The sequence below is a fragment of the Bos grunniens genome, chromosome 10 (assembly GCF_055505025.1).
Source record: "Bos grunniens cultivar Pamir isolate PY7600 chromosome 10, Bosgru_T2T1.0, whole genome shotgun sequence".
NCBI lineage: Eukaryota > Metazoa > Chordata > Mammalia > Artiodactyla > Bovidae > Bos > Bos grunniens.
In genome coordinates, this window is record NC_141174.1 from 49361946 (window position 1) to 49378250 (window position 16305).

General features: G+C 40.3%; 1 protein-coding gene across 32 annotated transcripts in view; it reads left to right on the forward strand.

The window, feature by feature from the left end:
• TEX9 (testis expressed 9) overlaps positions 1 to 16305 on the forward strand; it is a 231209-nt gene that overhangs the window by 183874 nt on the left and 31030 nt on the right. For 29 of the 32 annotated variants that reach the window (XR_015134598.1, XR_015134596.1, XR_015134590.1 and 26 more), the window contains one exon: positions 11477 to 11611. Coding sequence is in view for 22 of the 32 variants with exons in the window: in XM_086321123.1 (XP_086177249.1) it covers positions 11477 to 11611 (135 nt within the window). In the remaining 10 variants the exon portion in view is untranslated. Of the gene's footprint in view, positions 1 to 29; positions 237 to 11476; positions 11612 to 14016; positions 14075 to 16305 lie in introns of those variants that run through there. The other 3 variants (XR_015134589.1, XR_015134592.1, XM_086321127.1) reach the window with 2 other exon arrangements.

Below are 16305 nucleotides of genomic sequence, written 5' to 3' on the forward strand. Positions count from 1 at the left end.
CAGTAATTCTTTTCGTTCTATTTTTGTAGGCTGCTACTGCTAAGTCTCTTCAGTCATGTCTGACTCTATGCGACCCCATAGACGGCAGCCCACCAGGCTCCCCCATCCCTGGGATTCTCCAGGCAAGAACACTGGAGTGGGTTGCCATTTCCTTCTCCAGTTTTTGTAGGCAGTGTGTCTTTTTTTTTTTTTGGCAGTGTGTCTTTTTTCTCTGTTTTTAAGACACTGTCTTTGTTGGTGGTTTTCAGCAATGTCATAATGATGTGCTTTCTCAGTTTTCTCAGTATGGAGTTTGTATTCTGCCTGAAGTTTGTTGAGCTTTTCTTCCCTAACTTGTTTTTAAATAAGTTTATTTATTTATTTATTTTTGGTTGTGCTGGGTCTTCATTGCTGTGTGGGTACTTCTCTAGTTGCAGTAAGTGGGGGCTACTTTTTGTTGCAGTGCATGACCAACCTAGATAACATATTCAAAAGCAGAGACATTACTTTGCCAACAAAGGTCTGTCTAGTCAAGGCTATGGTTTTTCCAGTGGTCATGTATGGAGTGAGAGTTGGACTGTGAAGAAAGCTGAGTGCTAAAGAATTGATGCTTTTGAGCTGTGGTGTTGGAGAAGACTCTTGAGAGTCCCTTGGACTGCAAGGAGATCCAACCAGTCCATCCTAAAGGAGATTAGCCCTGGGATTTCTTTGGAAGGAATGATGCTAAAGCTGAAGCTCCAGTACTTTGGCCACCTGATGCCAAGAGTTGACTCATTGGAAAAGACTCTGATGCTGTGAGGGATTGGGGGCAGGAGGAGAAGGGGACGACAGAGGATGAGATGGCTGGATAGCATCACCAACTCGGTGGATGTGAGTCTGAGTGAACTCTGGGAGTTGGTGATGGACAGGGAGGCCTGGTGTGCTGCGATTCATGGGGTCGCAAAGAGTCGGACACGACTGAGCGACTGAACTGAACTGAACTGAACTTATGGACTTCTCATTGCAGTGGTTTTTCTTGTTGCAGAGCACTGGGCTCTAGGCATTCAGGCTTCAGTAGTTGTGGCATGTTGGCTCAATAATTGCAGCTCTTGGGCTCTAGAGCACAGGCTCAGTAGTTGTGGCTCATGGGCTTAGCTGCCCTCTGGCATGTGGGATCTTCCTGGACCAGGGATTGAACCCATGTCTCCTGCATTGGCAGGTGTATTCTTAACCACTGAGCTACGAGGGAAGCCCTTGTTAAGCTTTTTGAATCTGTGGGTTCCTACCTCACTCCCCGACTTGAGACTATAATTATACTTCTGTTAAATTACTTGATATTTCCACATTAATAATATCAATGGTATTTAGGTTACTGATGAGCTCTTTTAGCCTTTTTTTTTCTTATGTTCTTTATTTGGATAGTCTATTGCTATCTTCATTAGGTTACTGATCTTTTCTTTGTACTGTCTGTTAGTGTTAGTTGCTCAGTTGTGTCTGACTCTCTGTGACACCATGGACGGTAGCCCACCAGGCTCATCTCCAGGTGAGAATAGTGGAGTGGGTTACCATCTCCTACTCCAGGGGATCTTCCTGACCCAGGAACTGAACCCGGGTCTCCTGCATTGCAGGCAGATTCTTTACTGTCTGGGCTACCTGTAATGTCTAGTATGCCCCTATACCTAAGCAGAGATACTCATTTTTATATATTCATCTATAGAAGTTCCATTTGACTTTCCTTTGCATCTTCAATTTATCTTCTCATTAAATTAATGTTTTGCTTTAACCACTTATGTATAATTAAAGTAGCTCTTTGACAGCCTTGTTAGCTGGACCCGTTATATTTCTCACTTATGGATTTGTCTCTATGGACTGATTTTTTTCTTCTGGATGTTGGTCATATTTGCCTTGGGTTCTTGGCTTGGTTAGTGCTTTTTTACTGAATGCTATTGTTGAATGATTCTATTTAGTGTGCTTTTTGAAGACAGTGTTGGATTTTTATAGGTAGTTATTTGCCAGTTTAATCCTTTTGAGGCCTGTTTTTCAGTTTTATGAGAGTGTGTCTAGAGCAGCCTTCAGAGATAGTTCAACTCTACCCTTAATGCTTCCCCTAAAGAGACCTTTCATCAGATCAGATCAGATCAGATCAGTCGCTCAGTCGTGTCCGACTCTTTGAGACCCTGTGCATCCCAGCACGCCAGGCCTCCCTGTCATCACCAACTCCCGGAGTTCACTCAGACTCACATCCATCGAGTCAGTGATGCCATCCAGCCATCTCATCCTCTGTCGTCCCCTTCTCCTGTTGCCCCCAATCCTTCCCAGCATCAGAGTCTTTTCTAATGAGTCAACTCTTCGCATGAGGTGGCCAGAGTACTGGAGTTTCAGCTTTAGCATCATTCCTTCCAAAGAAATCCCAAGGCTGATCTCCTTCAGAATGGACTGGTTGGATCTCCTTGCAGTCCAAGGGACTCTCAAGAGTCTTCTCCAACACTACAGTTCAAAAGCATCAATTCTTCAGCGCTCAGCCTTCTTCACAGTCCAACTCTCACATCCATACATGACCACAGGAAAAACCATAGCCTTGACTAGACGGACCTTTGTTGACAAAGTAATGTCTCTGTTTTTGAATATGCTATCTAGGTTGGTCATAACTTTCCTTCCAAGGAGTAAGTGTCTTTTAATTTCATGGCTGCAGTCACCATCTGCAGTGATTTTGGAGCCCAGAAAAATAAAGTCTGACACTGTTTCCGCCGTTTCCCCATCTATTTCCCATGAAGTGATGGGACTGGATGCCATGATCTTCATTTTCTGAATGTTGAGCTTTAAGCCAACTTTTTCACTCTCCACTTTCACTTTTGTCAAGAGGCTTTTGAGTTCCTCTTCACTTTCTGCCATAAGGGTGGTGTCATCTGCATATCTGAGGTTATTGAAATTTCTCCCGACAATCTTGATTCCAGCTTGTGTTTCTTCCAGTCCAGTGTTTCTCATGATGTACTCAGCATAGAAGTTAAATAAGCAGGGTGACAATATACAGCCTTGACGTACTCCTTCTCCTGTTTGGAGCCAGTCTGTTGTTCCATGTCCAGTTCTAACTGTTGCTTCCTGACCTGCATACAGATTTCTCAAGAGGCAGACCAGGTGGTCTGGTATTCCCATCTCTTTCAGAATTTTCCACAGTTTATTGTGATCCACACAGTCAAAGGCTTTGGCATAGTCAATAAAGCAGAAATAGATGTTTTTCTGGAACTCTCTTGCTTTTTCCATGATCCAGCGGATGTTGGCAATTTGATCTCTGGTTCCTCTGCCTTTTCTAAAACCAGCTTGAACATCAGGAAGTTCATGGTTCACATATTGCTGAAGCCTGGCTTGGAGAATTTTGAACATTACTTTACTAGCGTGTGAGATGAGTGCAATTGTGCGGTAGTTTGAGCATTCTTTGGCGTTGCCTTTCTTTGGGATTGGAATGAAAACTGACCTTTTGCAGTCCTGTGGCCACTGCTGAGTTTTCCAAATTTTCTGGCATATTGAGTACAGCACTTTCACAGCATCATCTTTCAGGATTTAGAATAGCTCAACTGGAATTCTATCACCTCCACTAGCTTTGTTCGTAGTGATGCTTTCTAAGGCCCACTTGACTTCACATTCCAGGATGTCTGGCTCTAAGTGAGTGATCACACCATCATGATTATCTGGGTCGTGAAGCTCTATTTTGTACAGTTCTTCTGTGTATTCTTGCCATCTCTTCTTAATATCTTCTGCTTCTTTTAGGTCCATACCATTTCTGTCCTTTATCGAGCCCATCTTTGCATGAAATGTTCCTTTGGTATCTCTGATTTTCTTGAAGAGATCTCTAGTCTTTCCCATTGTGTTGTTTTCCTCTATTTCTTTGCATTGATCGCTAAAGAAGGCTTTCTTACCTCTTCTTGCTGTTCTTTGGAACTCTGCATTCCAATACTTATATATTTCCTTTCTTCTTTGCTTTTTGCTTCTCTTCTTTTCACAGCTATTTGTAAGGCCTCCCCAGACAGCCATTTTGCTCTTTTGCATTTCTTTTCCATTGGGATGGTCTTGATCCCTGTCTGCTATACAGTGTCACGAACCTCTGTCCATAGTTCATCAGGCACTCTATCAGATCTAGGCCCTTAAATCTATTTCTCACTTCCACTGTATAATCATAAGGGATTTGATTTAGGTCATACCTGAATGGTCTAGTGGTTTTCCCTACTTTCTTCAATATAAGTCTGAATTTGGCAATAAGGATTTCATGGTCTGAGCCACAGTCAGCTCCTGGTCTTGTTTTTGCTGACTGGATAGAGCTTCTCCATCTTTGGCTGCAAAGAATATAATCAATATGATTTCGGTGTTGACCATCTGGTGACCAGGGGTGGTGGCCGGGAGGACCAACCCCACGTCCAAGGAGCCGTGGCTGCATGGGCGCAGGAGGGCCTAGAGGAGCTATCCCACGTTGAAGGTCAGGAAGGGCGGCGGTGAGGAAATACCCCTCGTCCAAGGTAAGGAGCAATGGCTGCGCTTTGCTGGAGCAGCCGTGAAGAGATACCCCACGCCCAAGGTAAGAGAAACCCAAGTAAGACGGTAGGTGATGCAAGAGGGCATCAGAGGGCAGACACACTGAAACCGCACTCACAGAAAACTAGTCAATCTAATCATACTAGGACCACAGCCGTGTCTAACTCAATGAAACTAAGCTGTGTCCATGGGGCAACCCAAGATGGCTGGGTCATGCTGGAGAGACCTGACAGAATGTGGTCCACTGGAGAAAGGAATGGCAAACCACTTCAGTATTCTTGCCTTGAGAACCCCATGAACAGTATGAAAATGCAAAATGATAGGATACTGAAAGAGAAACTCCCCAGGTCAGTAGGTGCCCAATATGCTACTGGAGATCAGTGGAGAAATAACTCCAGAAAGAATGAAGGGATGCAGCCAAAGCAAAAAGAATACCCAGCTGTGGATGTGACTGGTGATAGAAGCAAGGTCCGATGCTGTAAAGAGCAGTATTGCATAGGAACCTGGAATGTCAGATCCATGAATCAAGGCAAATTGTAAGTGGTCAAACAAGAGATGGCAAGAGTGAATGTTGACATTCTAGGAATCAGCAAACTGAAATGGACTGGAATGGGTGAATTTAACTCAGATGACCATAATATCTACTACTGCGGGCAGGAATCCCTCAGAAGAAATGGAGTAGCCATCATGGTCAACAAAAGAGTCCGAAATGCAGTACTTGGATGCAATCTCAAAAACGACAGAATGATCTCTGTTCGTTTCCAAGGCAAACCATTCAGTATCACAGTAATCCAAGTCTATGCCCCAACTAGTAACGCTGAAGAAGCTGAAGTTGAATGGTTCTATGAAGATCTACAAGACCTTTTAGAACTAACACCCAAAAAAGATGTCCTTTTCATTATAGGGGACTGGAATGCAAAAGTAGCAAGTCAAGAAACACCTGGAGTAACAGGCAGATTTGGCCTTGGAATATGGAATGAAGCAGGGCAAAGAATAATAGAGTTTTGCCAAGAAAATGCACTGGTCCTAACAAACACCGTCTTCCAACAACACAAGAGACCTTTCATGATCTCCACCAAATACCCCAGATGATCATTGAGGACTGTCCATTCTGGCTAGTTAGAGCTCAAATGTCTTCCTGCCCTGTATGACCTATGGGATTTGCTGTATTTACAGCTCCCCAATTGTTTTTTGTCTGGCCTTGTTGGGTTTTCATGTATTAAGGTGTGGCCTAGTCCACAGTAGACTCAGGGGACCTCCTATGTAGATTTGTGACGCTCTCTCCTAATGTAGTTCCTCCTTACTTGAACCTTCATATAAATTCCCAGCTGCTTCAGTCTCCTCAACTCTGATCTGTTTCCTCAACTCAGTGGACCTCTGGACTCTTTTTGCATTTTCTCTTCCCTGTAGGTACTGTGTGAAAATTGTCTCCCAAAGGAATGCTGGGGTGATTGTAAAACTCATTTGTTTCCCTTTTCTCAGGAATCACAACCCTACTGTTTTCCAGTATCTGTAAATAGTTACTTAACATATTTTAGTCATTATTTCTAGCTGTTTACAGTGCCTTTTTATATTAGCTATTTATTATTTCTTCATGGCTGGAAGACTTAATCTCAGTTTTATTTTGTTTTTTGGTTAAAATAAACTTGCTGGTACACTCCACAAGTTTCTCTTATTGTGAATATGTCATATTAACACTCCTATTAACATTAGTAACTCACTTAAAAAAAAAAAAAGTCTGCCCTTTAGTTACCTTGCTTCAGGAAAAATGATCTCTGTGTCATTTCCTAAAGCTTCTTTCTTCTTTTCTGCTTTCATAATAAAAACTCCTCAAAAGCATTTTCTCACCTCCTTCAAGTCATTTCCTTATCTTGCAAAGAAAGCTTTTTTGCATGTTTGCCTATATGTGTCCTGTAAAATCATGATACGATTCTTCCCTTGGCTTGGTTTAATATTTGTATATCTACCATATATATATATATATATTTGGAGACGGCAGTGACACCCCACTCCAGTACTCTTGCCTGGAAAATCCCATGGACGGAGGAGCCTAGTAGGCTGCGGTCCATGGGGTCGCTAGGAGTTGGACATGACTGAGTGACTTCACTTTCACTTTTCATTTTCATACATTGGAGAAGGAAATGGCAACCCACTCCAGTGTTCTTGCCTGGAGAATCCCAGGGATGGGGGAGCCTGGTGCGCTGCCGTCTCTGGGGTCTCACGGAGTCGGACATGACTGAAGCGACTTAGCAATAGCAGCAGCAACATATATATTAATATTTGTGTAGTCTCATTTTTATATATTTTATTACATAGCTCTACTCCTTCCCCCATGTTGTTTATATCCTTCTTCCCCAACTTTGGTTCCATGGTACATGACTTATGTTATCTATTGAATATATTCTTAATTTCCCTGCTACTGCTGTGTGGCAAAACCCAACCTAATCCCCCCCATACTCCCTGCCTAAGTGTACAGCCAACCAGATGGGTGCTACTTTAATTTTATTTATAAATATCAAGTGTAGTGCTGTCCTTTCCTACTTTCTGAGAAGTCAGTTTCCTCTCCCATTGTCAGAGCTGATTTTTAAACAGGTAATATTTTCCCCTCATGTATCCAGTGCCTCTTCCAATGTTATTATTCTCAGTTCATGACTTTTCCCCCCTATTTTACTAAGAAAACAGCAAATTTTACTGTCAGTCTCTTGGTCTCTGTACCCTCATCTACTCTGCTTTCCCCCTCATTATGATGAATTACTCCCTCTTTCGTCTAAAGCTTATCACCTCACTGTACACTGGATCCCATACAGTCTCTGTTACTCAAGGACTTTGCTCCTATGATTGTCCTATCTTTCTTTCTCTTGCAAAAATCAAATTTACTCTGTGTAATTATTTGCATTAGCATACAAACATGCCATAGGATCTCCAATATGTATATTTTTAAAAACTTCCCTAGATCTCATAATTATCTCTAGCCCTGTATCATTACTCCACTTTATAGCAGAGCTTCTTAAAATAGTTATCTATGCTCAATTTCTCTATTCATCATTTGCCATTCTCTTGAAATTAAAAATTAGACTTCCATCTCTACTCTGCTTCTCAGTAATTCACATCGACAGTTCTAGTCAGTTTTTGTTATTCATAGTAATTGATACCAACATTCTTCCTCCTTAAACACTTGATTTAACTTATGGAGCATCACACTCATAATTTGCCTCCTTGTTTTCCTGACCTTTCCATGTTGGAGTATCCAAGGCTCAGTCCTTGACTCTTTTCTCTTTCTTCATCCAGTTCTGAGATACGTCATTCATTTCCAAGGCTTGGTGTACCATCCATATGTTCATCACTTCCATGTTTCCACTTCTTGCTGTGATCTTTCTTTGAGCCCCAGGCCCTGTGTGTTCTCAGTTCCTTTGTACTTGTGTCTCCATAGTTCCACATCCACAGATTCAACCAGCAGTAGACCATGTATTCCTGTAGTATTTAATGTTGATAAGTTTCCACATGTGAATGGATCCACATAGTTGAAACCCATGTTGTTCAAGGGTTAATTGCAATCCTTAGAAAAACTTAGATCTACATACACACACACACACCCTACTAAAACACTCCAGAGATTTTTCATGTCATTCAGAATAAAATCCAAACTTTGAGGTAGGGTTTACAAGGTCTGTCTAACATCTCCCTGACTGTTTCTGCGATCTCAAGGCCTAAAACTGCATGTGTCACTCATGTGAAGCCACACTGACCTTTGAATGTGATCTTTGAATATGTCACATGGATTTCTACCTCAGGTTCTTTGTCTTATTTGTTCCTCCAGATCTAGACATGAATCATTCCCTCATTTGGAAGCCTTCCCCTAACTGCTATATCTTAAATAATTATGTCTCTTACCCATTGCTCTGTCCTCTTTTTTTTTTTTTTCTTGGCCATGCCAAGCTGTTTGTGGGATCTTAGTTCCCTGATCAAGGATTAAATGTAGGCCCATGGCAGTGGAAACACAAAGTCCTAACCACCAGACTGCCAGGAAATTCCCTACTCTGTCCTCTTACCCTTTTTTTCATAGGCCTTATTACTATAAGATGTTACATATGAGTAAGTAGGTATGTGTTTATCATCTGTATCTTCCTCTAGAGTGCAACCTTTATGAGAGTAGAACTTTGGTTAATTATCATGTGTCCATCATGTAGTATTGTTGCTGTTGTATTAGTCACGCAGTCATGTCCAACTGTTTGCAGCACCTTGGGCTATAGCCTGCTATCCTCCCCAGTCCATGGAATTCTCCAGGCAAGAATACTGGAGTGGGTAGCAATTCCTTCTCCAGGGGTTCTTCCTGACGCAGGTCAAACCCAGATCTCCTGCATTTCAGGTAGATTCTTTACTGTCTGAGCTATCAGGGACACCCCATCATGTAGTATAATACTGGCAATTTAGTAAGTGCTGGATAAATGTGTTGAATAAGTAAAACCTATTAGACATATATATTACTCCCAATTTCAGATGTAGGAACTGAATTGATCACAGCTGTCAGGTTTTCTGTTCCAAATTTATTGTGTTTTGAGCCTCAGCCACTTGTTTCTAGATCCTTGTCTGCTCATTTATTTGTCCTTATCTGATTATTCCTCATCTGAATTACTGTGGCTGTGTGACTCTTGAAGCATTTGCTATATTTGACTTGTACTTTGGTTACCTAGGACTTCCCTGATAGCTCAGTTGGTAAAGAATTCGATGGAGACTGGGTTTTTGATCCCTGGGTTGGGAAGATACCCTGGAGAAGGAAAAGGCTACCCACTCCAGTATTCTGGCCTAGAGAATTGCATGGACTTTATAGTCCATGGGGTCCCAAAGAGTGGGACCTAACTGAGTGACTTTCATTTCACTTGGTTACCAGTATATACCTCTTTTTTGTACTCTCCCAGTGCCTTATGAATGCATTAAAAATTATGGAACAATCACAAATTATTTCTTCTTGGATATCTTAGTATTTGAGTTTTAAAGTTAGACTTGATTTTCTATAAGCTATCCAGCTTTTCCTTTTAAAGTTAGTATAAACTTCAGGACTTGTGATTTTATAAAATTTTTCTCTAGCAACATGTAAACTTCTTAATTTATAGGGTAATAATAAACTTGTTGTAGGAGAGAGTTTTCATCTTAAAAATACTCAATAATAACATTGGTATCTTGTCTGTACTTTCTTTTGTAAAAAGTACTTAAGCATAGCTGAAAACAGAAAGCTTTTCAAGTTTTTGATAAGATTAACCCTTTGCTTCGTGGATTTTCTCATATAGGAAAACTTTATTTCCTACTTTACTATTCTTGTATCCTTTTTCTTTTTCACTTTTCCCAAGAAATGGGGCAGTATTGATTTAGTATTGATTTATTGATAGGGGACCATCATGTGGTAAAGAAGGGTTTTCATTTTTCTGTGGAGTAGGTTACAGAGTCTCTAGCAAGAAAGAGAAGGGCAAAGATTGATTTCTGTATTCTTATGAGAAGAGGCTGAAATGAAGCAGCAAGAACTGTGGCCTTGGTAGCTAATGAGAATCTGCCTTTTCCATGTGAACAGTGAGAGAAGTCAGGCTGCTCTTAGTGTCGCTACCACCCACAAAGCTGTGAAGAAGGCTGGTGAGAGCAGATGGTATCCAGACACAGTTTGATTTGTTTAGAAACCTGCATAAAGAGCAGCATGTGTTTTGTTTTGTTTTCCCCTTAATTACTCAGAGCCAAGGAGATCAGTTTTCAAATAAAACATAGTGATATAGCCAGGAGAAAAAATTAGAAGAAAACAGACAACTCTGTTATTAACTGCATCATTTCAATTCCATGATATTTATTATCTGCTTTGTATAATGCGATGTACTAGACATTGTAGGGCATGCAAAGTAGAGTGAGTTAAGTATTACAAAATAAATTCAGTTCAGTAAACATGGTATTAGTGCTTTTTATTTGCCACCGAAGTGCTAGGAACATAGAAATTAAAGTACTTCCTATCTTCAAGGAGCTTACAGGATAGTGAGGGAAATTAAGTAAATGGAGATCAGTTCCACACAAGCAGGCACTATGATACATGTATCAATGTGCCATAGAATCTCTGAAGAAAGGGTACTTCATCCAGCCTGAGAAGATAGTGAGGAAAGGCTCCTGGGAGAAGGTAAAACCCTAGTGTATAGCCCTAACTGAGGGTTAAAGGATGAATAGGTGTTAGCGAGTTAAAAATGAGGGGTGGAGAGAAATCAGGGCAGAAGGAAGAGCATGAGCAAAAGGTCAGAGGCAAGAAACATCATGACTCTTCAGGAGAGATCCAAGCAAGTACTGCCCATAGAGCTGAAGGTACATTTGTAGGAGTAGATGAGATTATGGTGCCAGATTGGGATGGAATTTGGAGTTTATTCTGTATGTTCATGTTTCTTCCTGTGTGGCCTGTAGATTCTTCAACAGCAGCTCTTAGTCTGTTTGAAGAAGTGCAGGTCTAAACCCACACCAGGATGTGAAAAATTATCCTTAAAATCTGTTGTTTTTGCTCAGAATTGGGGTTTTCTTATCTGGCTAATGTAGAATGTTCTGTATTTAACAGATATTTCTTAAATGATATATTTTATCGGGTTTACACAAGCACAATATTAATGAGAGAATTTATGTCTTAAATTGGTGTTTTGGGAGGTTTCCAAGAGAACTATGGTTATAAAAAGTTGTTTATAAAGTAAATACAGAAGAAATGTATACTATATCTTGGGATCAGTAAAAAGAGGCAGAAAATTCCAAACAAAAAGCAATCTGAAAGCCTGATTTGTGACTATATCTTTAAGGATATATTTTCCTAAAACCAATTCAGCGTGGGAATTCCCTGAAACCTCTATCATTCAGTGTTCAGTCTCTGGCCGTTTATGTGTCTGTGTATAATTTAGGAGAAAGCGAGGAATATAGAAATGGAAAATATTGAAAATATCAGAGAGAACTTATGTTTATAAATGTTTTATCTGTTTCTTTTGCTGTACAGGAATTAGAGAATAAAAGAAGACTACAAAAACAGGCTGTTGCTAGTCAAAGTGCCATGGAAGTTCGCTTAAATAGAGCTCTAGAAGAAGCAGAAAAGTATAAACTAGAGTTAAGTAAACTACGGCAAAATAACAAGGTATGGAAAAACGGAATAGTTTTGTTAGTGGTCACCTTTGGTAACTTCCTTTTTTACGCAACACTCAAAAGTAATAGTTTTTAAATTATTGGTATGGGGAGGGAGGAGGGAGGAGGGTTCAGGATGGGGAACACATGTATACCTGTGATGGATTCATTTTGATATTTGGCAAAACTAATACAAATATGTAAAGTTTAAAAATAAAATAAAATTAAAAAAAATTATAATTCTTGATGTCATGGTGAACATATCTTTTCAAAGAAACACACTCATTAGGAATATGTATATTTCTGGTAAGTTAGGTTTATATTGTTTGGACTAGCACCATCATTAGGTGATAGCACAACTCTTTGGAGGAGGCATTCATTTTTTCCTCCAACAAATCTTTATTGTATGCCCATATTACATGCCAGACACTGTGGGAATAAATGGCGGAAAAATGTTTCTTGTCTCTCAAGTCTTTTAAATCCTTCTCTGAACATCAGTTTTCCAATATATATATAACACAAGGGGCTATATTACCAGGGCACTGGTTGTCAGACTTGAGCACATGTCAGAATTACCTGGAGGGCTTATTAAAACAGATTCCTGGGTCCCAGCCACAGATTTTATTATTCGGTAGTATGGGGTGAGACTTGAGAATGTGTGAGGTTTTTTATTTTATTGAAGTATAATTGATTTACAATGTTGTGTTAGTTTCTGCTGTACAGCAAAGTGAGTAATATATACATATATATATATAATATCTCCACTGTTTTTTAGATTCTTTTCCCATATAGGCTGTTACAAAGTATTGAGTAGGGTTTCTTGAGCTAATAGGAGGTTCTTATTAGTTACATATTTCATATATAGTATGTATATGTCAGTCCCAGTCTACCAGTTTATCCCTTCCCCACCCCTTACTTCCTCATTACCATAAATTTGTTTTCTAGATCTGTGACTCAGTTTCAGTTTTATAGATAAGTTCATTTGTTCTCTTAGATTCTGCATATGAGTGACATCATCTGATATTTGTCTTTGTGTGTTTGCTTACTTTACTCAGTATGATAATCTCTAGGTCTGTCCATGTCATTGCTAATGGCATTATTTCATTCTTGTTTATGGCTGAGTAATATTCCATTATATATATGTACCACATCTTTATCCATTCCTCAGTTGAGGGACATTTAGGTTGCTTCTTCCATGTCCTGGCTATCGTAAATAATGCTGCAGTGCACACTGGGGTACATGTATCTTTTTTAAATTATAGTTTTCTCTGGATATGTGCCAAGGAATGGGATCAAATGAAAGCTCTATTTTTAGTTTTTTAAAGATCTTCCATACTATTTTCCATAGTGGCCGTAACAATTTACATTCCCACCAACAGAGCAAGAGGGTTCCCTTTCCTATACCTCCTTTCCAGCATTTATTGTTGGTACATTTTTTTGATGATGGCCATGCAAGTGGAGAGTGAAAAAGTTGGCTTAAAGCTCAACATTCAGAAAATGAAGATCATGGCATCCGGTCCCATCACTTCATGGGAAATAGAAGAGGAACCAGATGGGGAAACAGTGGAAACAGTGTCAGATTTTTTTGGGGGGGCTCCAAAATCACTGCAGATGGTGACTGCAGCCATGAAATTAAAAGGTGCTTACTCCTTGGAAGGAAAGTGATGACCAACCTAGATAGCATATTCAAAAGCAGAGACATTACTTTGCCAACAAAGGTCTGTCTAGTCAAGGCTATGGTTTTTCCAGTGGTCATGTATGGATGTGAGAGTTGGACTGTGAAGAAGGCTAAACGCCGAAGAATTGATGCTTTTGAAGTGTGGTGTTGGAGAAGACTCTTGAGAGTCCCTTGGACCGCAAGATCCAACCAGTCCATTCTGAAGGAGATCAGCCCTGGGATTTCTTTGGAAGGAATGCTGCTAAGGCTGAAACTCCAGTACTTTGGCCACCTCATGCAAAGAGTTGACTCATTGGAAAAGAGCCTGATGCTGGGTGGGATTGGGGGCAGGAGGAGAAGGGGACGACAGAGAATGAGATGGCTGGATGGCATCACTGACTCGATGGACGTGAGTCTGAGTGAACTCTGGGAGTTGGTGATGGACAGGGAGGCCTGGTGTGCTGCAATTCATGGGGTTGCAAAGAGTCAGACACGACTGAGTGACTGAACTGAACTGAATGCTGACTAGTGTGAGGTGATACCTAATTGTGGTTTTGATTTACATTTCTCTATTGATTAGTGATGATGAGTATCTTTTCATGTGCCTCTTGGCCATTTGTATGTCTTTGGACAAATGTCTATTTAGAACTTCCACTCATTAAAAAAATTTTTTTTTGATTGAACCATTTTTGAAGTGTTTATTTAATTTGTTAACAATATTGCGTCTTTTAAATATTTTTTGTGTTTCTTTATTCCACAAGGCTTGTGGGTTCTTAGCCCCCTGACCAGGGATGGAACCTGCACCCCCTACAGTGGAAGGTGAGGTCTTATCCTCTGGACTTCCAGGGAAGTCCCCCAGTCTTTTTTTTTTTTTTTTAATTGGATTCTTTGTTATAAAACTACATGAGCTGTTTCTGTATTTCAGAGATTAATCCCTTGTCAGTTGCTTCATTTGCAAATATTTTCTCCTATTCTGAGGGTTGTCTTCTTGTCTGTGGTTTCCTTCGCTGTGCAAAAGGTTTTAAGTTTCATTAGTTTCCATTTATTTATTTTTGTTTTTATTTTCATTACTATAGACAGTGGATTGAAAAAGTTCTTGGCTGCAAATTATGTCTAAGAGTTCTCTGCCTATGTTTTCCTTTAGGAATTTTATGGTATCAAGCCTTACATTTATTTAGTCTTTAATCTATTTTGAGTTTATTTTTGTATATGTTATTAGGGAGTGTTCTAATTTCATTCTTTTACATGTAGCTGTTTTGTTTTCCCAGCACCACTTATTGAAGAGACTGTTTTTTCTGAATTGTATATTGTTGCTCCTTTGTCATAGATTAGCTGACCATAGGTGTGTGGGTTTATCTCTGGGCTTCCTATCCTGTTCCATTGGTCTATATTTCTGATTTTGTGCCTGTACCATATTGTTCTGATGACTGTAACTTTGTAGTATAGTCTTAATTCATGCAGCTTGGATTCCTCCAGCTGTTTTCTTTCTCAAGATTGCTTGGTCATATGAGGTCTTTTGTGTTTCCATACAAACTGTAAAATTCTTTGTTCTAATTCTGTGAAAAATTGCTATTGATAATTTGATCAGGATTGTATTGACTCTCTATAGACTGCTTTGGGTAGTATAGTCATTTTCACAATATTGATTCTTCCAATGCAAGAGAATGGTATCTCTCTCCATCTGTGTGTCATCTTTGATATCTTTCGTCAGTATTTTATAGTTTTCTTAGTACAATTCTTTCGTCTCCTTGCTGTGCTGTGCTGTGCTTAGTTGCTTATTCATGTCTGACTCTTTGCGACCCCATGGACAGTAGCCCAACAGGCTCCTCTATCCATGTTTGTCTCCTTAGGTAGGTATATTCCTAGATGTTTTATTCTTTTGATGCCACACTAAGTGGAATATTTTCTTTAATTTCTCTTTCATCTTTCATTGTTAGTGTACAGGAATACAAAATATTTTTATGTATTAATTTTCTAACCTTGCAGCTTACCAAATTCATTCATGAGCTCTAGTAGTTTTCTGGTAGCATCTTTAGGATTTTCTATGTATAGTGTCACGTAATTTACAAACAGTGACAGTTTTACAATTCTTTTCCAATTTGGATTCCTTTTTTTCTTTTTCTTCTCTGATTGCCATAGCTAGGACTTCAAAACTATGTTGAATAATAATGGCAAGAGTAGACATCTTTGTCGTGTTCCTGATCTTACAGTAAATGTTTTTAGTATTCAGCACTGAGAATGATATAATGGTCATCTGAGTAAATTCACCCATTCCGTTCTAATTCACTGTTTCCTAGAATGTCCACGTTCACTCTTGCCATCTCCTGTTTGACCACTTCTAATTTACCTTGATTCACGGACCTGACATTCCAGGTTCCTATGCAGTATTGCTCTTTACAGCATCGGACCTTGCTTCTATCACCAGTCGCATCCACAACTGGGTATTGGTTTTGCTTTGGCTCCATCCCTTCATTCTTTCTGGAGTTATTTCTCCACTGATCTCCAGTAGCATATTGGGCACCACCGACCCGGGGAGTTCCCCTTTCAGTATCCTATCATTTTGCCTTTTCATACAGTTCATGGGGTTCTCAAGGCAAGAATACTGAAGTGGTTTGCCATTCCCTTCTCCAATGGACCACATTCTGTCAGACCTCTCCACCATGATCCATCCATCTTGGGTGGCCCCACACAGCATGGCTTAGTTTCATTGAGTTAGACAAGGCTGTGGTCCATGTGATCAGATTGGCTAGTTTTCTGTGATTATGGTTTCAGTGTGTCTGCCCTCTGATGCCCTCTCGCAACACCTACCATCTTACTTGGGTTTCTCTTACCTTGGGTCTGGGGTATCTCTTCACGGCTGCTCCAGCAAAGTGCAGCCGCTGCTCCTTACCTTGGACGAAGGGTATCTCCTCACGGCCACCCCTCCTGACCTTGAATGTGGAGTAGCTCCTCTCGGCCCTTGGCGCCCGCGCAGCCACTGCTCCTTGGACGTGGGGTTGCTCCTCTCAGCCGCCTCCCCTGACCTTGGGCACGCGGTACCTCCTCTCGGC